A 25098-nucleotide genomic window follows, 5' to 3' on the forward strand; every position below is an offset into this window, starting at 1 on the left:
GGACGATTGCCGATAACGCGCTTCCCCTCCTCTCCTTCGAATTTGATGATATACCAAGCCACATTGGCTACCACCCGACCTGTTATCGCCGATTTACCGACAGGAAGCGAATAAATGCTGCCCAGAAACGAAAGCACGAGCCCGTATCTGATGAACAGGACATTAATAAGTTGCCCTATATCCAATCACCAAAAACGACTGAGATCAAGAGAAGAGATCGCCATCGGATTTGCCCCTCCTCAACAAGATAATCCAAAAGCTGGTCATAGCCAGCCAAGAAAACATGTGCTGCCAGCTGTCTGCATTATATGCAAAATAAGAGAGAAGTTTGAGACTGTCAGTAATTTGCCAGAGGGTGAAACTTGTCAAGGCAGAGACTGTTGATGGTGGTAAGTTAATACTTTCTCTGTAATCTATTGTTAAATTTTTTCTTAAATTTAGTGGATGTATGTCTTGTCTCTATCTTTAGCCATGCGGATAGAAACATATTTAGGCCTATAGGAAAAAGGTTTAATAATGTCATCATAAAGCTTATGTTTGTTTGGCTCTGCTATGTTGATAAATGCAATTTTCTTGGAATGATGCCCCACGGTATAGATTTTTTTGTAAATATGTACCATGATGCGGTTTATATTGACGTGTCGTATAATAAATATTTTATATTTCTAGGATTGTTGCGAAAAGCAGCAGAAGCAAAGAAGGATGAGAGTGTGCTTGTACACATAAGAGATAAGGACTGTGTAGCTCTTGAGGTCTCCTATCACAGAACCTGCTATGGATCATACACCAAATTCTTGACAAGATCTAAATCAGAAAGGTATATTATGAAATTTCTCTCATTGTTACTGACAAGTTTTGAAATTAGGATTTGTTACGTTTGATGTAGACCTACCCTGATGATAAATAACTGGCACATAACATAGCCAGCCGTATGTGAGTTTTTGTTGTGCCTCTCTATTTACTCATATTTCATTTCACTTTTTAATTCCAGTCAGACACCAGATGGAAGATTGTCTGAAGGTTACAAAGAGTTTTGCAGAACCGTTGTTAAACAGAGACTGATAAGTAACCAGGAAGTTCTACGAATGTCAACATTGGTAAACATCTCATAATCGATGGTATGGCACTCATCCAGAGTTTGCAAAATATCCCAGCAACCTTTGGGGAGCTTGGTGATCTGATACTAACCCAGGTCATCCAACAAGCACAGAAGTCGGGCTGCAGCAGAGTGGATTATGTTACAGACCGTTATCCGGCCATCAGTACAAAAAACACTGAGAGAATGAGAAGAGCATCTGATGGTTCTTAAAAGATTCAGATCCATAGTAAGCAGCAAATGACTAGTGGGGACAACAAGGAGGCACTGGAAGAATTTCTGTACTCATGTTAGGCAGAGGGAGACTTCAAAAGTGTGAAAAAAACAATAGATGTCTATTTGACACATGGATCAATGTGTCACCTCATAAGAGTAACAGCAGGTTCTTCACATATCAGTGTCAGTGATTATGTAGCGATATTTGTGCCTTCTGATTGAACCAATCCGAGCGTGCAGTGAGACAACACGTGCACGCTCAAAACCGGTCTGGCGCGAGTTCAAATCTGAAAAACTCTTCTCAATCCACCGTCCTCGCGCTCAGTTCCATCTGTGCTCGCGTGCTCGACCTGCTCATTCCACGCGCAAGCACAAATACTGCAATCAGATGGATTAAATCAAAATGCTGCAGCTTTTGGCAGAAACTACTAAACATAATGGTGGGATTGAAGGTAAAAAATAAAAATAAATAAACAGTTTAATATTTTTGCCTAAAATATTTAGACTAAAATATTTGAGTTACTAAGAGTTACTAAGTGAGGTGTGAAAAATTATTTTGTCTCTTTTCTTTCCAGCTTCTTTCTTCTGATCATAATCATCATCATTGTCATCATTATTTGAAAAGCACTTTAGATAAGAGATACATCAGATAAGAGATAACATCTAATAAAATGACTTGGCTAAACACTCAACAATAAAAAAAAAAAAGATAAAAAAAAAAAAAAAAAAAATAATAATAATAATAATAATAATAATAACTATAAAACACAATATAACCAGCCGGAACTGCAGAAATATGAGTACCAAGAAAAATATTTAACAATTCATGATTTGCAAAGACAAATTGATTCGAGTTTTGATGGTTTCCTCGTCTTCACCTTTATCTCATCCTATAGATCTCTTTCTCATTCAGTTCAGGACTTTCCTTGGGTCTATATTAAAATCCTACAGTAGAGTAATGAAATGTTGATTCTGGATGTAGTGTAGGAATTTCTTTAACATAAACCAAAAGAATATTTTACATTACCCCCCAGAACCTGAAAAAAATCTTTAAAAAAGAGACAACAATATTTCCACACCTCACTTAGTAGCTCAAGGAAATATTTTTGACTAAATATGTTAGGTAAAAATATTAAACTGTTTATTTTTCTTTTTTTCCTTCAATACCACCATTACGTTTAGTAATTTCTGCCAAAAGCTGCAGCATTTTGATTTAATCCATCTGAATGCAGTGTTTGAAGCCATACTCTGATCACTGCAAAAACGGAACTAAAAATAAGTAAAATGTTCTTAAAATTTGCGTATTTTTCCTTGATTTGAGCAGGTAAATAAAATCATCTGCCAATAGAATAAGATTTTTGCACTTAAAATAGGAACAATTCATCTCCATCATCTTATTTCAAGTGATGCATATCTAATTATCTTATTTTAGGGGTCAAAATACTCATTCCATTGGCAGATAATCTTATTTACCTGCTCAAATCTAGGACAAAAACACAAATTTTAAGAATATTTTACCTATTTTTAGATCCCTTTTTGCAGTGATTGGATGGAAAGAAACTTGTCTGTGATTGGCTGGTGAGGAGGACAGTTTTTGAAGTCGCGAGCGCAGAGACAGAGTTGAGCGAGCGGAGAAACAGTCGAGCGAGCGCACAGCTGGTGTTGAACGTGGAATGCGCAGGTTGAGCGCACGAGCAGAGATGGAACTGAGCGCGAGGACAGTGGGTTGAGAAGAGTTTTTCAGAGTTGAGCGCGCACCAGACCGGTTTTGAGCTCACGCGTGTTGTCTCACTGCGCTCTCTGATTGGTTCCTGCTCGCTCAATCAGAAGCCACAAATATCGCTCCATAAGTGATGAGCTCTGTTGTCAGCATGAGGAGGCAGACACTCGGCTCTTGCTTCATGCTCGACATGCATCAGCTGTATGAGACTATAGTGAATAAAAGTCCTGATACTGATGTAGCTGTTATGTCAGTAGGGTTACAGTCTCAGATTGGTGGACAATTGTACTTTGCCACTGGTGTTAAGAACAGGACTCGGATCTGAAGATAGCATCATCTCTTGGACCTGCTGATTGTGATGCACTCATTGGCTTCCATGTTTTCACTGGATGTGACTCCACAAGCTCTTTTCATGGAAAAGGCAAAACAAAAGCATTCAAGACTGCTGTGGAAAGTGCAACATTCCTCACAGCATTTGCAAAGCTTGGTGAGAACTTTTACCCAAATTTTGACACTTTCAAATATCTTGAAGTGTATGTGTGTTCCATGTATGGACAGTAAATGAGTAGTGGAGTGGATGAAGCAAGGTACAGGATTTTCTGCACTAACCCAAGCGAAACAAGTATGCCACCAATCAGTGATGCATTGAAGTTACACTTCAGACGTGCCAATTACCAAGCGACTTACACAGACTTTCGTTGTCTGCTACAATTGGAGCCCCATCACCAACCGATCATGGCTGGGAGATGATAAATGCAGAACTCTGTATAAAGTGGATGACTAAACAGGCAACACCAGATTCCGTTCTTGAATTTGTGCATTGTGCTTGTAAGACTAACAAATGTCAGGCTGGGAGATGCTCCTGTCTAAAAGTTAATCTGGCATGTACTGAGTTGTACAAATGTATTGATTGTGACAATGATAAAGAAGTCGGAGTTGACAATGATGCCTCTGATGATGACTCTGAAATAGAGTAAACTCAATTTGATACCCATCAGTTTCATCAATATTGCCATATTGTCTTTTTCATAATATAAATTGGTTACCTGTGCTCTGAAATTAAAATTTTATCATTAAAATCTAATGATAAATATGTATATCTAAGTGTATGTCATTGTTGTTGGGGCTGATATTTAATTTCCAATTTTAGTGAATATAAATATGTTACCTGTGCTCTGAAATTAAAATGCGATGATTAAACTCTAATGATAAATATGTACATCTAAGTGTCTGTCATTGTTGTTGGGGCTCATATTTAATCTCCTATTTTAGTTAGTAATTGCTGGAATGGTAAATAAGTGCCTTATAAACAATTTTAATACTGGATTCGATGTAAAATATCAGTAGGCCTACTTTTAAATGTGAAATTGAAAAGCCATGGGTGCAGCTCAGCCTAAGGCCTTAATTTCTTGAAAACGTGCAGTTTTCATATCACTTTAACTCAGAAGTCATTTGAGTGAGCTATTCAAAGCCTGTAATATTTGCAGAAAGTATTTAGATACACCAGATAAAAGAAACTTGGTTTTCATTCTTCTCTTCTGAAAAAAATGGGAAGCACTTAAAATTAAGGGAAAACCCAGATTTGTCACGTTTTTCAAAAAGTTGGCTCTTTCAACACCTTGTAACTTATGAATGTGCAGGTTTCACATGGAGAACTTTTAATTATGAGTTTAGTCCCTAGTAATGATTGAAAAAATGCAGAAATAGTTTAGTTCCAGAGTCACAGGAACGAAACTCAATTTAGAGCAACCCTACAGATTACAGCTACCGGCCTAAGAGGAATGGCTGATTTATTTGTTGTGGTCTCTTGTCATTCACACAACAGTAATCCGTGAGAGCCGACATGAGTTTTGAAACTGCAAAGCTTTGTCTTAAGCGGAAGATCAGACGTGAATCTATCTACACAGCACAGCGCATTCAGAAAGCTATGGTGCATTCAGGAGCATGGGACATTAGAAGTTTCAGAATAAAAAGCTAGCAGGTGTGCATAATAAAAAAATAACCGAAATACAATTATAGAGCATTCAGTATTGTAAGAAAGCCCACACTGTTTCTGGATAGACAAAATATTGTATGAGTGAAGTTCTGTTCCGTTTTATGCCTCTTTCCTTGTAAATATGAAATGTCCCATGCTCCTGAACGCACCATAGCTTTCTGACGCTCCCGAATGAATCTGCGGTTCACTGTGGTCCACTCATGTCGGACTTGTTCTTTTTAAATTACACACTAACTCTGTAAACAGGCCATATAGGGAAGCTTAAAAGTATAATGTTGTTGCCTCAAACGTACTTTTAAAGAACAACAGCAGCAGAAAAGGTATTTTTTAACTTACCACTGTGATCTCTGTTAGCGCTGTCCATAAGCAAGCTGCGGCCGCGGTGCATTCTGGGAAAGCGGCCAGCTGATGCAGGCTCGTTTCCGGGGAGGCAGGCCTTAGCCAATAGTTGTGAAGCTTTGCCGGTGACACCGCCCCCCTCTCCCCCCTCCCTCCCTGCCATCGTATTAACATTAACAGCTGCAGTCAGACCAAGTGGAAAAAGAGGAAGTAATAAAACACGAAGCACAAATACACGAAGTGGAAAAAGAGGAGGTAAAAAAACACCAAGTAGAAATACATGAAGTGGAAATACACAAAGTGGAAAAAGAAGAAGTAAAAAAACACGAAGTAGAAATACACAAAGTGGAAAAAGAGGAAGTAAAACGCAAAGTAGAAATAAACAAAGTGGAAAAAGAGGAAGTAAAAAAACACCAAGTAGAAATACAAGAAGTGGAAAAAAGGGAGAAGGAAATAAAAAGGGCAGGCAAAAATTGGGTTGGTAAAAAAACAGTTAGAAAAGTTAGAGGCAGAAATAAATGATTGTTTCAGAAATATAAGTTTAAAATAAATTAGAAAGAAATATTTATGGTGGAGGAAAAACATGCTTTAGAAATGTTGCTTTAAAAACAAGAAGTAGAAATACACAAAGTGGAAAAGGGGGAAAAGGAAATAAAAGGGCAGGCGTAAATCCTTTGGGTAAAAAAACAGCTAGAAAAGTTAGAGGCAGAAATAAATATATGTTTCAGAAATATAAGTTTAAAATAAAATAGAAAGAAATATTTATGGTGGAGTAAAAACATGCTTTAAAAATGTTGCTTTAAATACAAGAACTAGAAATACACAAAGTGGAAAAACGGGAAAAGGAAATAAAAGGGCAGGTGTAAATCCTTTGGGTAAAAAAACAGCTAGAAATGTTAGAGGCAGAAATAAATGATTGTTTCAGAAATACAAGGGTTAAAAATAAGTCAGCATAAAAGCAAGAAGAAAAGTAAAAATAAAAGTGTAAGTTAAAATATATATTTTTTGATGAATAATTGATGAATTGTTGAAGAAATATCTTATTTTTATTATTTTGTCACATTAAATGGCACACAAATTAATATTATTAGACACTTTTCTTAAGCCATTTTATATTATTAAGTCCTTCATTTATTTCTGTGTGTATTTTTAATTATGGCAGGATTGGTCCTCCATACTGCTGCTGCATTGATGTTTTAACCACAGTTTTCTTGAAGAAAGTTTTTCCTGTCATAGCGTCTGATTTGACTCAAATAATAAACACGTCCCTTCTCTCATGAGTTTTCCCCCAGTTCCTAAAAAGACCATTTATCAAACCGCTGTTGAAAAAGAACAATTTAGAAAAACTACTTCTGCAGAACTACAGGTCCATTTCAAACCTCCCCTTTATCAGTAAAATTATTGAAAAAGCTGTGTTTCAACAATTAAACACCTTCTTAATAATGACCAGCCGCTTTGACGTTTTCCAGTCAGGTTTCCGTGCTCACCACAGTACAGAGACCGCCCTTATCAAGGTGTTTAATGACATCCATATAAATACTGACTGTGGAAGAACCACAGTGCTGGTTCTATTGGACCTCAGTGCAGCATTTGATACTGTTGATCACTCCATTCTGTTAGAACATCTGGAGAACTGGGTCGGCCTTTCTGCTACAGCTCTCCACTGGTTTAAATCCTACTTAAAGGACTTTTAGTGTCAGTAGGTAACTTTACATCAGAGATGACAAAAATCACATGTGGGGTTCCCCAAGGCTCCATCCTGGGTTCCTCCTGTTCAATATCTACATGCTCCCTCTATCTTAGATGATAAAAAAACAACATCAGCTACCATAACTATGCAGACGACACACAGCTCTACATCACCATGTCACCAGGTGACTATGAACCAGTTCAGACACTGAATAAATGCTTAGAAGAAATCAATACGTGGATGTGCCAAAATTTTCTTCAATTGAATAAAAACAAAACTGAAGCAATTTCTGGACCAATAGAGGAGAGATCCAGAGTTAGCTCACAGCTTCAGCTGCTTCAGCTAGGAACCACTGATCAGGCCTGAAACCTGGGAGTAGTGATGGACTCAGACCTGAACCTCCAAAAGCATCTAAAGACAATTACAAAGTGGACCTTCTAGAACCTGGAGAACATTTCCAGGATTAAAGGACTGATGTCTCAGCAGGATCTGAAAAAACTAATCCATGCGTTTATCTTTAGTAGAACTGATCACTGCAACGGTGTTTTCACAGGTCTGCCTAAAAAGTGGATCAGAACGCTGCAGCTGATCCAGAACCTGCTGCCCGCGTCCTCACTAAGACTAAGAACATAGAGAACATGGACCCGGTTCTGAAGTCCTCACTAAGACTAAGAAAGTAGAGAACATGGACCCGGTTCTGAAGTCCTCACTAAGACTAAGAACGTAGAGAACATGGACCCGGTTCTGAAGTCCTTCTCTGGCTCTCTGGATCTCAGAGAATAGACTTTAAAATACTTCTGTTAGTCTATAAATCCCTGAATTAGCACCTAAATACATCACAGACTTGTTATCAGTGCATCAACCCTCCAGACCACTCAGGTCTTCTGGTTCTGGTCTACTCTGCAGAACCAGAACCAGAACAGAACGTGGAGAAGCAGCATTTAGTTCCTATGCTCCACTGATCTGGAAAAAACTTCCAGAAAACTGTAAAAGTGTTGAAAGCCTGAGTTCTTTTAAATAAAGATTAAAAACACATTTGTTTAGGATTGCCTTTGACTGTTCTATTTAAACTGAAACATGATTAGTTCAAGTTTGCAGTTAGACTGTTTCTAATATTTGCTTTTAGTTTCCGTTTTCCCATGTTTTGTTTTGTTTAAAATTTTCTACATTTTATTACAACTTGCTTTTATTCTGTTTTGATTTCCCTATCATTTAATCAAATAGAGCACTTTGCATTGTCTTTTTACTGAAATGTGCTATACAAATAAATTTGCCTTGACTTCAGCAGCTTTCTAAAAGCTAAAAGAGTCCAAACCCTATAGAAATAGAAGCAGTTTGTTTAAAAGTCTGGCTGCAGCAGTTTGGAGAGATTGGTCTCCTCAGGTTCTGAAGCGTGTCCAGAATCCACTAGAAGGTTCTGATAAGATGAGCTCATACTACAGGAGGAGGAATATGGCTGAATGAATTAATCAACATAGGAAGGAGTCTGTCCATGTACAGCTCTGAAGGTTAAGACTAAAATTTAAAATTAAATCTAAATCAGATTGGCAGCCAGTGGAACGACGTTAAAACAGGTTGAATGAGTTCCTCTGTTTCAGTCAGTCGCCTTGCAGCAGAGTTTTGGACAATCTGAAGACCAGCCGATCTCTTCCTGTTGAAAGAAGTAAACAGATTGTTACAATAGTCCAGTCATGCAGAGACAAAAGCTTGAATTATATTCTGAGGTTTTGAGATATTCCTCAAATAAAAAAAAAGTTTATTACTGTCCGTTTTAAATGATGCTCCATATAAAATAAATCTCAGACTACAGTTTCAATGCCCATTTGTCCTCTGATAAAAACACAACTAAGAAGGTTTCAGTTCCAGTCTTGAACCAACAGAGAAAAGCAAACTGTCCTGAAGATCTTGGAGGTGACTGAGGAGATTGGACTCATCATTTAGCTTCAACCTCCTGTTGCTTCTCTCTTTTTCTTCTTCTCTGCTCTCTGTGGAGGACAGCTGAGTCTCTTCCTCAGTCTCCTGATTCTGCTGCAGCCTGGAGCGTTCAGTTATAGTTGGACCTCCAGGCCAGTTGATGGTTCCTGTGTAGGATCAGAGGATTTTAGACCAAACCTTAAATCTGAAAATAAAATAATGTGACGTTAAAATGAAACTGATATTTGACTTCCATCACAGATAATGAACAAAATCAGTTCAGAGGCGTCACTTCATGATGGCAGCGGTCTTTAAGTCAACCTATGAGACACGTGTTGAAGATCTGTAGCCACAACTGACAACTGCAGCATAAAGGATGCAGAACAAACTGATCAGTGACTGTGAACTGGAATATAAATATCTGCTCAATCTGACAGCTGATGCTGGTAAAATACTTTGTGTGTAAAAGATGAATTAATTATTCTATCAATCAGTGGAGACCGAGTGAAATGATCGACTCAGAGATGCAGAAGAAATTCTAAGTAATTCAGATTATATGTAGCGTTCTGAACAGAGACTCTGCTGTTCATTAAACAATTTCTGTGTTTTTTATAATAAGTTTAATTTATCCCAGAGGAATGAACCTGGACGGTTTCAGATCCTGCTATACAGAGATCAGAGTTGACGAGGCAAAGTAAAAAATGCTTTTGATCCCAGGTTCTGATCATATAAACGGAGCGCTAAAGGAGATAAAGTCCTTACAGAGAATCCTGTAGCTGGACTGCCTCAGTGACATGTGAGAGGATAAATAAGGTGGGAAAAATCCAAGGATACCTTTATAGATGAAAAGGTACGAATGCATGAGTTTAAAGATTGATAATGATGCCAGTTGGACAATATAAAGTACAGATGTATTCATAGAAACAGCATCACAGTAATCTAACAGAGGCAGGAAGGTCATTAAGACAAGATGCTTCCTGCACTGAGAGAAAAGCAAGATTTATTTCTGAAGAAAAACTCTATTTTGATCTTTAGCTTCTTTACATGTTCAATATGTGACTAAAATTAAATATTAAAGTTATATTAAAGTAAGAAAAATACAGGAATTCCCCTGTGTTTTTTTTAGTTCCTGTTTCTCTTTAAGGTTTTGTCATTTTCATACATTTATTAAGACAAAAATATAGTCCTATATTTTGTGACTTTTTGCGATAAATTTCCATCACAAATTATTTAAAACATCATATATTTATCGATCTGAGGAAGGATCAACAAATAAGTTTAACAGAAAAAGACTGAAGCTGTGAAAGATGATCCACTAGCACCACCTGCTGGAGAAAAACTGACACAGCATATTGGTGAATTTAACTCGTGGCGGAAACTGAAAGTAATTTCCGACGTTATTGAACTGAGCTGAGACGCCATTACTGGGTGTCAGATCTCTGATGAATAAACACGGAAATACTTGGAAGATTTGAAGAAGAACCAGCTGAAACTTTTGGTGAGTTTGGCTGTTGAAATAATTCAATCCAAAATGGCTGAGAGAATCGTTCTGCTGGAAAATTTCCTGAGCTGCCATGTGTGTTCAGAGACTTTCAGAGATCCTGTGTCTCTGAGCTGCAACCACAGCTTCTGTTCAAGCTGCCTGCAGAAATTCTGGGAACAAGCTGGAAACAAGAACTGTCCCATTTGTAAAAGATCGTCAAAGGAAACTCCATCCATCAACTTCTCCCTCTGATTCGTTTTCTAAGAGGCAGAATGAAGCTTCATCTGACATGGAAAATAAGAAAGAGAAGAAGGTGGTGTGTGAGAAACACTCAGAGGTTCCTTATTGGTTCTGTGAAGACGAGCAGAGAGCTGTGTGTCCTGTCTGTGAGTTTTCTCTCCACCAGAGTCACAAAGTGGTTCCTGTAGAACAAGCAGTCAGTGAGATGAAGAAGCAGCTGAGATCTGACTTAAAGTCTCTGCAGGACAAGAGGAACACACAAGAAGAAGTGAAGATAGAATACGATGAGATGATTGAACACTGCAAGAAGCAGCTGTTATCCACAGAGAGACAGATCAGAGCAGAGTTCAACAAGCTCCACCAGTTCCTGAAAGAGGAAGAGGAGTCCAGACTGGCAGCTCTGAGGGAGGAAGAGGAGCAGAAGAGGAAGACTATCAGCAGAGAGATGAAGAGGATCCAGGTGCAGATCTCCTCTCTGTCAGACAGCATCTCTGCTGTTGAAGAAGACCTGCAGAAAGACAACGTGTCGTTCCTCAGCAGTTATAAAGCCACTCAGAGCAGAGCCAGAGGTCAGACGTCACTGTCAGATCCACAGCTGGTCTCAGGAGCTCTGATAGATGTGGCCAAACACCTGGGCAACCTGTCCTTCAGAGTCTGGAAGAAGATGAAGGAGAAGGTCCACTTCAGTCCTGTCATTCTGGACCCAAACACCGCAAATGGATTTCTCTACCTGTCTGATGATCTGACCAGTGTGAGATGTGGAGACACAAAGCAGCAGCTTCCTGATAATCCAGAGAGAAACACTAAGTACACCTCTGTTTTTGGTTCTGAAGGCTTCAGCTCAGGGAAACACAGCTGGGAGGTGGAGGTGGGAGACCATCCTGACTGGCTCATTGGTTATGTTAAAGAGTCAGTTGAGAGGAAGGGAGAGAGATCTGCTTCACCAGAGGATGGAACCTGGTGTTTACTTCATCGTGATGGAAAATACACTAATGGTGATGGTCAAACTCTCCCAGTGAAGAAGAATCTCCAGAAGATCAGAGTCCAGCTGGACTATGACAGGGGGGAGGTGTCCTTCTACGACCCTGAAGACATGTCTCACATCTACACTTACAGAGACACATTCACTGACAAACTTTTCCCTTTTTTAGGTGTTGGAGAAGCTGCTGATGCCAAAACTTCTGATCTCAAAATCTGTCAAACTGAGATTTCTGTTTAAACTTGTGTTTTTGAGTTCTCTGAAATATTAAATCTTTTTTGATTGGTGACCATCCTGACTGGTACCTGGGTGTGGTTAAAATGTCAGTTGACAGAAAGGGAGAGAGAGTGTCTTGAGATGGCATGTGTTGTGAAATGGCGGTATATAAATAAAATTGAATTCAACTGAAATGAGAATGACTTAGGTTGATTTTTACAGTGAATGTCTTACTTATAGCTCCTTTAATGAAAAAAAACAGAGTTTAACTGGAAAACTGGAAAAAAATACTGTAAAACCAATAGAATTACAGTAAATGTATCATAGAATTACGGTAAAGCTGTAATAGAATTACAGTAAATTCATCATAAAATTATAGTAAAACTGTAATAAAATTACATTAAATTACCACATAATTACAGTAAAACTGTAAATAAAATTACAGTAATCGGCTGTAAATTTTACAGTAACTGGCTGGCAACCCTGCTGCCAGTAATTTACTGTAAATTCTACAGTATTTCTTTTTACAGTGTATTGGTAAGACCATCACTGTGAGGAAGAGACTTGAGGATCAGAGTCCAGCTGGACTATGACAGGGGGGAGGTGTCCTTCTACGACTCTGAAGACATGTCTCCTGTCTACATCTACAGAGAAACTTTCACTGGAAAAACTTTTGCCTTACTTCTGCGTTGGTGAAGCTGCTGATGCCAAAACCAAGGGTATCAGCATATGGAAGTCTGAAATGGTGGTGAGATCAAACCGATTTGTTCCTTTAACAAGAAGAAAAGCTAAAATCAAGGTTTAAAACACAGAGTCGTTAGTATAAGGTGGATTTAAGTGTTTGTATAGTAACATAAAGGATCCCTAAAGTTTAAAATGTAACAACACTGAGGGACACAAGTATTTAAAGTCCCCAAAAAGCATGACTAAGAGCTTTGATTGTCTTTAGCAAACCACAAAGGCATTATTGTAGCCTTCAACATCTGATTTCATATCTCAGGAGTCCTTTTGGCTGACTCTACCTCCTCACGTAATCTTTCTAAATCCTTTGTTTCTTGGTTGCTGCTTGGAAACTCAAAGCTTGAGCTTCTTTTACAGACTTTCTGGAGGACTGAGGTTTGGTGACTACAAAGGCCTTTCCATTCTTTTTTAACTCCTCACAGCTTCCATACAAGTGGCTCTTGAGTGATAATCATGCTGGGATTCTGATCCAGGACCCATCATAATTGTCCTCCTCCTACATTTATTCAGAATTTGTTGGCACCTCAATGCGGTTGAAGTTGCCACAGTCTTGAGCATAATGTTTCCATCTCTGTGCTTAACAGAGATACTGGTTTTCTTCTCTTCCTCCTAATATGCAGAGTTGAGTTGCTGCAAAAGAGCTCCGAGGGAGAAATGATTCTGGTTGTGTTGTAGAGATTAAATGTTTATTTCTCTCAATGACCTGCAAACTAAACTGTGACAATTGTGTATTGCATTTTTTTCCCAGACTTTTATTGATATTCTGTTCTGTACATTCAATTCAATTAAATTTTATTTATATAGCGCCAAATCATGAAACATGTCATCTCAAGGCACTTTACAAAGTCAAGTTCAATCATATTATACAGATTGGGTCAGATTATACAGATTGGTCAAAAATGTCCTATATAAGGAAACCAGTTGATTGCATCAAAGTCCCGACAAGCAGCATTCACTCCTGGGGAACCATAGAGCCACAGGAAGAGTCATATGCATTGTACATGGCTTTGCTGCAATCCCTCATACATGAAGCGACAGTGGGAAGAAAAACCACCCATTAACGGGAAGGAAAAAACCTCCGGCAGAACCGGGCTCAGTATGAACGGTCATCTGCCTCGACCGACTGGGGTTACAGAAGACAGAGCAGAGACACAACAAGAGAGACAAAAAAGCACAGAAGCACACATTGATCTAGTAATCTGTTCTACATTAGATGGTAGTAGCAGGTGAGTCGTCTTCTCTGGATGATGTCACAGTTAACAGAACGCCAGACCAGGTGTACCTACTTTGAAGAGAAAAGAGAGAGAACAGAAAGTTAAAGCAGAAATGACAACACATAATGCATAATTGAAGAACAGTAGAACTCAATAGAGTGAGAAAATTAGATCCTGATATACTACAGTAGCCTAAGCCTATAGCAGTAAAACTATAAAGGTAGCTGAGAGTAACATGAGCCACTAGTTATAATTTGTCAAAAAGAAAAGTTTTAAGCCTAGTCTTAAAAGTAGACAGGGTGTCTGCCTCACGGACCAAAACTGGGAGTTGGTTCCACAGGAGAGGAGCCTGATAGCTAAAGGATCTGCCTCCCATTCTACTTTTAGAGACTCTAGGAACCACCAGCAGACCTGCAGTCTGAGAGCGAAGTGCTCTGTTAGGAACATACGGGGTAATCAGAGCTCTGATATATGATGGAGCTTGATTATTAAGGGCTTTATACGTTAGAAGGAGAATTTTAAATTCTATTCTTGATTTAACAGGAAGCCAATGAAGGGAAGCAAAAATTGGAGAAATATGATCCCTCTTGTTGATTTTCATCAGAACTCTTGCTGCAGCATTTTGGATCAGCTGAAGGCTTTGAACTGCATTTTGTGGACTTCCTGATAGTAAGGAATTACAATAGTCCAGCCTTGAAGTAACAAATGCATGGACCAGTTTTTCAGCATCGCTCCTGGACAGAATGTTTCTAATTTTGGCGATATTCCGGAGGTGAAAAAAAGGAAACTCTGGAAACCTGTTTAATATGGGATTTAAATGACATGTCTTGGTCAAAAATAACACCAAGATTTTTTACTTTATTACCAGGGGCCAGGTTAATGCCACCCAGATTAAGTGATTGGTTAAGAAGTTTATTTTTTGAGGACTCTGGCCCAAAGATTACAACTTCGGTCTTGTCAGAATTTAGATGCAGGAAATTTAAAGTCATCCAGCTTTTGATGTCATCAAGACATGACTGCAGTCGAAGTAATTGATTGGATTCATCAGGATTTATGGATAAATATAGCTGAGTATCATCAGCATAACAGTGGAAATTAATCCCATGCTGTCTGATAATTTTGCCTATCGGAAGCATATATATAGTAAAGAGAATTGGTCCAAGGACTGAACCCTGTGGTACTCCACAGGTGACCCTAGAGTTTGAGGAAGATTTATTATTAACATGAACAAATTGGAATCTGTCTGACAGATAAGATTTAAACCACCCTAATGCTTTCCCCTTAATCCCTACAGTATGTTCAAGTCTTTGTAGGAGAATATTGTGATCAACTGTATCAAACGCAGCACTGAGATCTAACAGGACAAGTATAGACACAAGTCCATTATCTGAGGCCATGAGAATATCATTAGTGACCTTCACCAGAGCTGTTTCAGTGCTATGATGAGCTCTGAAGCCTGACTGAAACTCCTCAAGTAGGTCATTACTTTGTAAATGTTCACAAAGTTGATTAGCAACTACTTTCTCAAGAATTTTAGATAAGAAAAGAAGATTAGATATAGGTCTGTAATTTACTAACTCATCTTGATCAAGAGAAGGTTTCTTAAGTAAAGGTTTAATAACAGCTACTTTCAAAACCTGTGGTACATATCCATTTACTAAGGATAGATTAATCATGTCTACAATAGTGCCACTGATCAAAGGGAATATGTCCTTAAACAACTTGGTTGGGATTGGGTCTAACATACAGGTAGAAGGTTTAGATGAAGCTAAAATTTTAGATAGCTCAGAAAGCTCTACTGCTTCCAAACAGTTCAAACACTGCGCAGATTCTAAAGATTCCTCCAATGCTGCCTCACTTACTGAGGACGAGGTAATCATGTTTGGGAGGATGCCAATTATTTTATTTTTAATGGCATCAATTTTATTTATGAAGAATCCCATAAAATCATTACTACTAAGAGCTAAGGGAATGGATGGATCAACAGAGCTGTGGCTCTGGGTAAGTTTGGCAACTGTACTAAAGAGAAATCTAGGATTATTTTTATTCTCTTCAATTAATGATGAAAAATATGCTGCTCTAACTCTGCGAAGGGTCTTGTTATACAACAATAGTCTGTCCCTCCAGATTAAGTAGGATTCCTCTTGGTGTGTAGAGCGCCATTTTCTTTCCAATTTCCTAATATTGTGCTTCAAGGAACGCAGCTCTGAATTAAACCAAGGAGCCAGCTTCCTGTGAATAATCACCTTCTTTTTCAAGGGAGCTACATTGTCTAATGCAGAACGCAATGAGGAAGTCAGATTGTTAGCAAAGGTATCGATTTGTGAATGGGAAGAAACAGCAATGCTGCCATCTACAGGGCATTTCTGCAATACTGAGGATATTAAAAAGGGGACAGACTCTTTAAGTTTTGATACAGCATTATCCGATAAAAATCTACTATAATGGAACCCTCTTTTTGGGGTGGAGAACTCAGTTAGATTAAACTCAAATGTTATTAAAAAATTATCAGACAGGACAGGGTTGTGAGAGAATACTGTTAATTCTTCACAATCAATGCCATATGTCAGAACAAGGTCTAAAGTATGAAGCCGAGAGTGCGTCGGTTTATGCACATTTTGAGCAAAACCAATTGAATCTAGGATAGTTTTAAAGGCTACACTAAGGTTATCACATTCAGTGTCAACATGGATGTTAAAATCACCCACTATAATAACCTTATCAGTATTTAACACCAAATCAGATAAGAAATCTGACAACTCATCCAAAAACTGAGTGTAAGGGCCTGGTGGACGATACAAAACAACAAACAGAAGAGGTTTTATTGCTTTGCAGTTTGGATGAGGGAAACTGAGGGTTAAATGTTCAAAAGAACTGTAATTATTAGTTGGCCTGGGACTAATTAATAAATCAGACTGAAAGATAGTTGCCACTCCTCCTCCTCTTCCCACAGATCTGGGAATGTGGAAATTTGAATAATTGGAGGGAGTTGACTCATTTATACTAACGTAGTCCTCTTGTAGCCAGGTTTCTGTGAGACAAAACAAATCAATCTGATTATCAGAAATCAATTCATTAACTAACAAAGTCTTTGGAGGGAGAGACCTTATATTTAATTTACATCTGTGAGCAAACTTAGGAAATCAGCAGGGGATCAAATATTTATTCTGTTGTTTACTAACTTTTTCTTTTAGTTGTTTTTTGTTGACTATGTTATGTAAGCAGATCTGTTTAAAAGTTAGATGGTTATTTTAAGACGCACCAATCAGATTTTCCCTGGCCAATGTCCATTTCTAGTCTGATCTGCTGGAAATATTCAGTCAGACCAGATCCGGGGGGTGCCTGTTATAAGAATTATTATTCTGAAGTCACTATGGCCTCACACCACTCGGACAGAGGAGGCCTGGAGACCTGATGTCTGTGTATAAGATCCACTGTTTTCTGATTGCAAGGCCAAATGCTGCAGCTTCTGAGGGATACTGATTGTTTACGATAGACTGTCTTTGTTATGTCTCAAACCAAGGCCACGGTGCAGTATTAGGGGAAGCCCGAAAAGCGAGGCAGGCAGAGACAGGGCAGACAGAGACCGCAGCGGAACCGTGGGGTGCGATTACTTTCCATCTATGTGAATCTCTGCTCTGTTTCTCAATAAAAGTACTGGAACGTCATACCACCGTCTTGTCATTTAGTAAAGATGGGAACTCAGTTACTATTGTTTAATATTCCACCCAAAACTCCCATAACAATGTGGCGTAAACGAACAAGATCTCCGACCGACGAGCGGGGGAGTCCGAGGACAGGAGCTGCTTTGGCCGGCCCGGAGAGGTTATCCGGCCTCTGGTACCCCGAATGGATTTTCAAGGGACGTGGAGGAGCTCCTGGTCTCGGAGCGTCTCTGGGCGTCGGCGCGAAGATCCGAATCTTTCTTTCATGAGACAGTAAGGGGATTATTTTCCAGCTCTTTTAAAAACAAACGCAATTGCTCAAAAATGATTGCAAGCTTTTAAAATTTAAACCCCATTTAAAGAATACCTCAAGAAATTTTAAAATTTTAAACTGTAAACCTAAAAGGTAGTAAAAGTAAAAACCGGTAGAAATAATTAATTATATTTAATCCTTAAGGCAAATAAAACAGGGTTCGCAATACCGAACGGTGACTAAGGTTTAAACATTAAACTAAAATTCAAAATTTATTAGAATACGTTTTCAGCTGAAATACGGACTTTCCCACAAGGGGGGAGGAGGGGCAGAGTGATTTTCACCTGGAGAACGGGTGACCGGCTGAGCAGTTTTGCAGCTGGTCCATTAAAGTCCTCTTGTCTTGGTTTTGTACAAGAGGCTGTCCACTTCTGTTGTGGATGAAAGCGGCAGGGATGCTTAAGTCCTTGACTGTTGCGAAGACGTTCGCAGCTTTGATAAGTGGGGACCCCGACCATTATACCAAAAAGGCGACCATCACATGTGAGGCCTTTCATTTTAGTTGGTCGATCGTGCTAAGGACGAGTAGAAAATAATAATAAAAACACAAAAAAAGGATAAAATAAATAAAAACAAACAAAAAAAATAGTCTGGATGCAGAAGAGTCCGTGTAATGGATAAAAGGCAGATTTCTCAGGGTCCAGCCTTGCCCCAGGGTGGGAGGTTCGATTTCATGCTGAAAAAGTAGGGGCCCAGAAGCATGACATGCATAAATGATTTGATTAAACATGCAGATTTCTCACATAGGGGTTATTATTATTATTATTATTATTATTATTATTATTATTATTATTATTTTATTGCAGTACTGAAACTGAATAATAAAAATAAAATTAAGAGGAAAAAAAAAGAAAAGCGAAACTTTAATAAAATGAATAAAAACAGGAAAACAGAAACGGAACTAAAAGGACGTTGCACCGGGGAAGCGTTTACAGGGGGACTGACAAGAGACACTTCCGTTATGGGTAAAAGTGTTCTAAACTGCTAAAATGGATATGTACCACAGGCTTTTAAAGTAGCTGTTATTAAACCTTTACTTAAAAAAATCATCTAATCTCTCTCAAGATGACTTAATAAATTACAGAAATATATCTAACCTTCTTTTCCTATCTAAGATTCTTGAGAAAGTAGTTGCTAATCAACTATGTGGACATTTAAAAAGTGATAACCTATTTGAAGAGTTTCAGTCAGGCTTCAGAACTCATAGCACTGAAAAAGCTCTGGTGAAATTCACTAATAATATTCTCATGGCCTCAGATAATGGACTTGTGTCTGTACTTGTCCTGTTAGATCTCAGTGCTGCATTTGATACAGTTGATCACAATATTCTCCTACAAAGACTTGAGCATGCTGTGGGGATTAAGGGGAAAACATTAGGCTGGTTTTGTCAGGGTTCTCTGTGTTGTCCTGCTCTAACTCTACTCCTCAGGTGTGCCTAGTTGGCTGAGGGGGCGTGGCCCACACCTGCAGCTCGTTGCAGGCGGCTTCCTCTGGCTTCTTAAGCAGAGCGCTGACAGATGGAAGACGCCAGAGCCTTAACCACTCGTGGTACGACGTGGCCTCTGACCCAACTCATGAAAACCTGCTTGTGAGTTTTTTCGTCTTTGAACTTTGACTAATTTTGGATCTCCCTGTTTTTGTCACAGTTTTGGTGCTTGGATGCACTCACCTGTCTTGACGTCTTGTCCGAAGAACCAGACCTACAGAATCCTCTTGCTTAGATTTTGCTCTGGCTCACCCCTCATACTCCCTGGATGTTACCCAGCGAGGCCTGAGATCCCCTCTCCCGGATTCTGCTGGTTCTTCCCTCACTCTGGTCAATCCATCTGTCACCCACTTCCGAGGAGGCTCGCTCTGGATCCCTCACCAGTAACATCAGCCACCCTCAGCCACTAGCCGCCGAACACCAACAGGGGTAGGATCACAGAGTTCCCTCGGCGCTACTTCTCCCCGGTTAGGTCCGCCCAGCTTTATGGTAAGCAGCGCAGCTCCTTGTAGTTCTCCTGGTTCACCTTTCAGAGTCACTTACTCTTCTTCTCTTTGCAGTCTCTCCAGCCGTGACGTTCTGACCCTGCCGAGTTGTCCGTAGTCCCGTCCGTTATATCTGCCTGTTTCCTAAATAAACATCTTAAAACTGTGCTTTGCTTCCCGATCGTATCTGCATGTGGGCTCGTCAGCTGAAAACCATGACAGGTTTAAATCTGATCTTTTTGACAGATTCCAGTTTGTTCATGTTGATAAATCTTCTTCAAACTCTAGGGTCACTTGTGGAGTACCACAGGGATCAGTCCTTGGGCTAGTTCTCTTTACTATATATATGCTTCTGATTGGCAGAAATGTCAGACAGCATGGGATTAAATTCCACTGTTATGCTGATGACACTCGGCTATATTTATCCATAAATCCTGATGAATCCACTCAATTACTTTGACCATAGGTGGCATCAAAACCTGGATGACTTTAAATATCCTGCTTTTAAATTCTGACAAGACAAATAAACTTCTTAATCATTTAATCTGGATGGCATTAAATTGGACTCTGATAACAAAGTAAAAAATCTTGGTGTTATATTTGACCAAGACATGTCATTTAAATTCCATATGAAACAGGTTTCCAGAGTTTCCTTTTTTCACCTCTGGAATATCGCCAAAAATAGAAATATTCTGTCCAAGGGTGATGCCAAAAAAAGTAGTCCATGCATTTGTTACTTCAAGGCTGGACTATTGTAATTCTTTACTATCAGGAAGTCCACAAAATGCAGTTCAAAGTCTTCAGCTGATCCAAAATGCTGCAGCAAGAGTTCTGATGAAAATCAACAAGAGGGATCATATTTCTCCAATTTTAAGATTAGCCTTAAAACATTCCTTATTTATAAAGCTTATAGTTTGAGTGGCTTAGGTTACCCTGAGCTATCTCTATAGTTATGCTGTCATAGGTTTAGGCTGCTGAAAGACATCAGGTCCTATTTCTCTCAATCTGCTAAATTCTCCTACTGTTCCCCAATTCACTTTTTGTTTTCTGTAATTTTTTCGTCATAGTAGGTGCACCTGGTCTGGTGACATCATGCAGGCAAGACATCACCCGCTATTACCATATAGTGTAGAACAGATTACTGGATCAATGTGTGCTTCTGTGCTTTTTTTGTCTAATTGTTTCTCTGCTCTGTCTTCTCTAACCCCCAGTCGGTCAAGGCAGATGACCGTTCATACTGAGCCTGGTTCTGCTGGTACTCCCATTAAAAGGGAGTTTTACTTTCTACTGTCTCTTCATGCTTACTTAGTATGAGGGATTGCTGCAAAACCACGGACAATGCAGACGACTGTCCCTGTGGCTCTACGCTTTTTCAGGAGAAATGAATGCTGCTTGTCAAGACTTGATGCAATTACTGGGTTTCCTTATATAGGAATTTTTGACCAATCTGTATAATCTGAATTAATCTTGACTTTGGAAAGTGCCTTGAGATGACATGTTTCATGAATTTGCGCTATATAAATAAAATAGAACTAAAATGAAGTCCTGAAGTGGGTCTAGGGTCCACTAGAAGGTTCTGATAAAATAAACTCAGACTACAGGAGGAGGAATATGGCTGAATCAATTCAGCAATATAGGAATATTAAAAAATAATGAATAATAAACCTAAGAATTAATTTAAAACATTTTACCGGCATAATGTAGATTTATATTATTTTATTTCTGAAGAAAGTTGTCAAGCATCTAAAACATTATCTCCTGGGAGTTTTCTGAGGAAATCGTCTTTTATTGGTCAAACAATGTTTCTGCTCTTTTTCAACAACTCAATGAAGTCGAAACGTTTAAGATCTTCACTGAAACAAATTTCCAGAAAAGTGAGTTGAGAACACAAATAACATCTTTCATCTTCTCTTTCTGATCTCTGGATCATCAAACACCTCCTGCAGGAAGTGGTTCTGTTCAATATGACAAACTCCAAAACTAACTCTGATCCTAAACTGGTGGTTCTGCTGGATCAGCAACAATTATGTGGCAGTGAGATCAGGATGTATTTACAGATCAGTGGACAGTAATGTATGCAAATGTTCTGATTCAACTCCAGAAGAGTTTAATAATAAAACTGTCAATGAAGGCATGTGAGAATATAAACATTAAACAGGTTTGTTTTATGTTTTTTATTGATTTAACCTTTATTTATTCAGGTTATCTCACTGACATCCTGGATTTAATTCACAAAACAGACCTGTTTTGATAAAAGCCAAGAGAAAATACAACAATATGAATAATTAAAATATTTCATCCACATTAAATTAGCTAATAACATATGACTCAAACACAAGAGCAAGTTTCATAAGATTTCTCTATTTTTCATAGCAAATGTTTGAATAGTCCCAGAGGAATCAACATGGACAGGTTTAGATGCCGTAATAGAGAGATCCAAGTTGACAGGACAGAGTAAGAAAATGCTTTTGTTCCCAGGTTCTGATCGTACTAACGGAGCGCTGAAGGAGATAAAGTCCTGAGAGTCAAGTCTGTAGATAGACTGTCTGAGTGACATGTAGGAGGATACATAAGGTAGGAAGAATCCAATAATAACTTCATTGATGAAAATGTACCAATGCATGAGTTTAAAGATTGATAATGAGTGAGCCACTTGATCTGATAATACAAAGTACAACGATGAGTGAGAGATTTACAGCCTGTTATGAACTGTAATGCTCCGTGATAGACAGCATCCAACATCTGCAGAGAGGTGGCAGATGCATTCATAGAAACATCACAGTAATCTAACAGAGGCAGGAAGATCATTACGACAAGATGCTTCCTGGACTGAGAGAAAACTAAGATTTATTTATGAAGAAAACATCTAGTTTTATCTTCAACTTTTTTGGCTTTTGATTCTGTAGTCCAATCCAAACCAAGCATGTCACAAAAATAATTTAAAGAAAAAACTTAACTGGCAGAAACGAGACCTTAGTAAAATCCTGCCTTTAAAGATATTTGATTTCCACAAATGTGTTTGTTTAATTTATAATGTTATATTACAAAATAGGTTAAAATAGTGAGAAAGGAGGGGCAAGTTTATTTGTAAAACACATTTCAGTAACAAGACAATTCAAGTAAACATTCAAGTTAACTCAAAAAATAAAAGCTTTCAACTGTTTTATTTCAGCTGTGAAAGAAGTTCCGACAGCACCACCTGCTTGAGATAAACTGATACAGCAGATTGTTTGATTTAACGCGTCACAAACCGGTTAGAGAAACAGAAAGTATTTCAGACGTTATTGAACTGAGCTGAGACGCCATTACTGGGTGTCAGGTCTCTGCTGACACACGGAAATAATTCAAAGATTTTAGGAAGAAGCAGCTGAAACCTTTGGTGAGTTTGGCTGTTGAAATAATTCAATCCAAAATGGCTGAGAAAGTCGCTCTGCTGGAAAGTTACCTGAGCTGCCATGTGTGTTCAGAGACTTTCAGAGATCCTGTGTCTCTGAGCTGCAACCACAGCTTCTGTTCAAGCTGCCTGCAGAAATTCTGGGAACAAGATGGAAACAAGAACTGTCCCATCTGTAAAAGAAGATCTTCCAAGGATTTTCCAAAAGTAAACTTCCCTCTGAAGGAACTGGCTGACTCTTTTACTGGAAGACAGAAATCTGGATCATCTGAGGCAGAAAAAGGAGCAAAGCATCTGATGGTGGTCTGCAGCAAACACCAAGAAGACCCTAAACTGTTCTGTGAAGACGAGCAGAGAGCTGTGTGTCCTGTCTGTGAGTTTTCTCTCCACCAGAGTCACAAAGTGGTTCCTATAGAACAAGCAGTCAGTGAGCTGAAGGAGCAGCTGAGATCTGACTTAAAGTCTCTGCAGGACAAGAGGAACAAACACAAACAGGTGGAGAAAACGTACGAGGATGTGATTCAACACTCCAAGAAGCAGCTGTTGTCCACAGAGAGACAGATCAAAGCAGAGTTCAACAAGCTCCACCAGTTCCTGAAAGAGGAAGAGGAGTCCAGACTGGCAGCTCTGAGGGAGGAAGAGGAGCAGAAGAGGAAGACTATCAGCAGAGAGATGAAGAGGATCCAGGAGCAGATCTCCTCTCTGTCAGACAGCATCTCTGCTGTTGAAGAAGACTTACAGAAAGACAAGGTGTCGTTCCTCAGCAGTTATAAAGCCACTCAGAGCAGAGCCAGAGGTCAGAGGTCACTGTCAGATCCACAGCTGGTCTCAGGAGCTCTGATAGATGTGGCCAAACACCTGGGCAACCTGTCCTTCAGAGTCTGGGAGAAGATGAAGGAGAAGGTCCACTTCACTCCTGTCATTCTGGACCCAAACACTGCAGGTGGATGGCTCTACCTGTCTGATGATCTGACATGTTTGAGACAAGGAGACACAGAGCAGAAGCTTCCTGATAATCCAGAAAGAAACAAGTATGTTGAAGTCTTTGGTTCTGAGGGCTTCAGCTTGGGGAAACACAGCTGGGAGGTGGAGGTGGGAGACCATCCTGGCTGGTTCATTGGTTATGTTAAAGAGTCAGTTGACAGGAAGGGAGAGGCATCTACTTCACCAGAAGATGGAATCTGGTGTTTAGTTCATCGTGATGGAAAATACACTAATGGTGCTGGTCAAACTCTCACAGTAAAGAAGAATCTCCAGAAGATCAGAGTCCAGCTGGACTATGACAGGGGGGAGGTGTCCTTCTACGACCCTGAAGACATGTCTCACATCTACACTTATGAAGACACTTTCACTGAGAAACTCTTCCCTTATTTCAATGTTGGAAAAGCTGCTGATGCCAAAACTTCAGATCTCAAAATCTGTCAAACTGACATTTCTTTTTAAACTTGTGTTTTTAAATTCTCTGAAATATGTAATATTTTTTGATCGGTGTTTCTATTTGCTGTCAGATTTAAAAAATATTTTCTCAACATATTTTATCTTCTTTAAAGTTTTTAACTTTTTAATTTTAAATTCCAACAACAGGAATTTCTAAGTAAAAATCAAAACATCTTGATATAATTTTCAAAGTCTGTTATTTTGTGAAACCAGTATAAAGATAATCCTCTATAAAGTTTTTTTTTTTTTTCCCTGTTATCTCTCTCACCAGCATTGGACATTTCTGTATATTCTACCTAGTGTGTGTCACGATTTGTTCTGATGAACCTTAACACAGCCGCACACAGAGCTTTGTTTCAAGAATTTTATTAAAGGTGGATGGATAGTGGAGGATGAAAACCAACAGTCTTTACCAGGTTGGAAAGGGAGGTGCCCCATCAGCAGCGGGTGCAGCTGATGGGGCAGGCGGACCGG

The 25098-nt window shown here is 39.0% G+C and overlaps 1 protein-coding gene, 1 long non-coding RNA gene and 1 pseudogene across 2 annotated transcripts; all 3 read left to right on the plus strand.

Annotated features, from left to right (window-relative positions):
* Positions 1 to 344: 344 nt before the first annotated feature.
* On the plus strand, positions 345 to 1354 carry LOC118564852. The gene is made up of 3 exons (XR_004932066.1): positions 345 to 389; positions 670 to 817; positions 992 to 1354. It is a non-coding gene; the product is annotated as an uncharacterized LOC118564852 (long non-coding RNA).
* Positions 1355 to 10475: 9121 nt separating this feature from the next.
* LOC118564850 lies at positions 10476 to 12135 on the plus strand (annotated as a pseudogene).
* An 11054-nt stretch (positions 12136 to 23189) lies between these two features.
* Positions 23190 to 24630, plus strand: LOC118564849 (nuclear factor 7, brain-like). The gene has a single exon (XM_036144131.1). The coding sequence runs from the start codon at positions 23206 to 23208 to the stop codon at positions 24628 to 24630; it is 1425 nt and encodes a 474-aa protein (XP_036000024.1). The 5' UTR covers positions 23190 to 23205.
* Positions 24631 to 25098: the final 468 nt, after the last annotated feature.

The sequence above is a fragment of the Fundulus heteroclitus genome, chromosome 12 (assembly GCF_011125445.2).
Source record: "Fundulus heteroclitus isolate FHET01 chromosome 12, MU-UCD_Fhet_4.1, whole genome shotgun sequence".
Lineage (NCBI taxonomy): Eukaryota > Metazoa > Chordata > Actinopteri > Cyprinodontiformes > Fundulidae > Fundulus > Fundulus heteroclitus.

Excerpts from the sequence above, each read along its gene's own strand:
- LOC118564849 (XM_036144131.1), top strand. The coding sequence starts at position 23,206 with ATGGCTGAGAAAGTCGCTCTGCTGGAAAGTTACCTGAGCTGCCATGTG.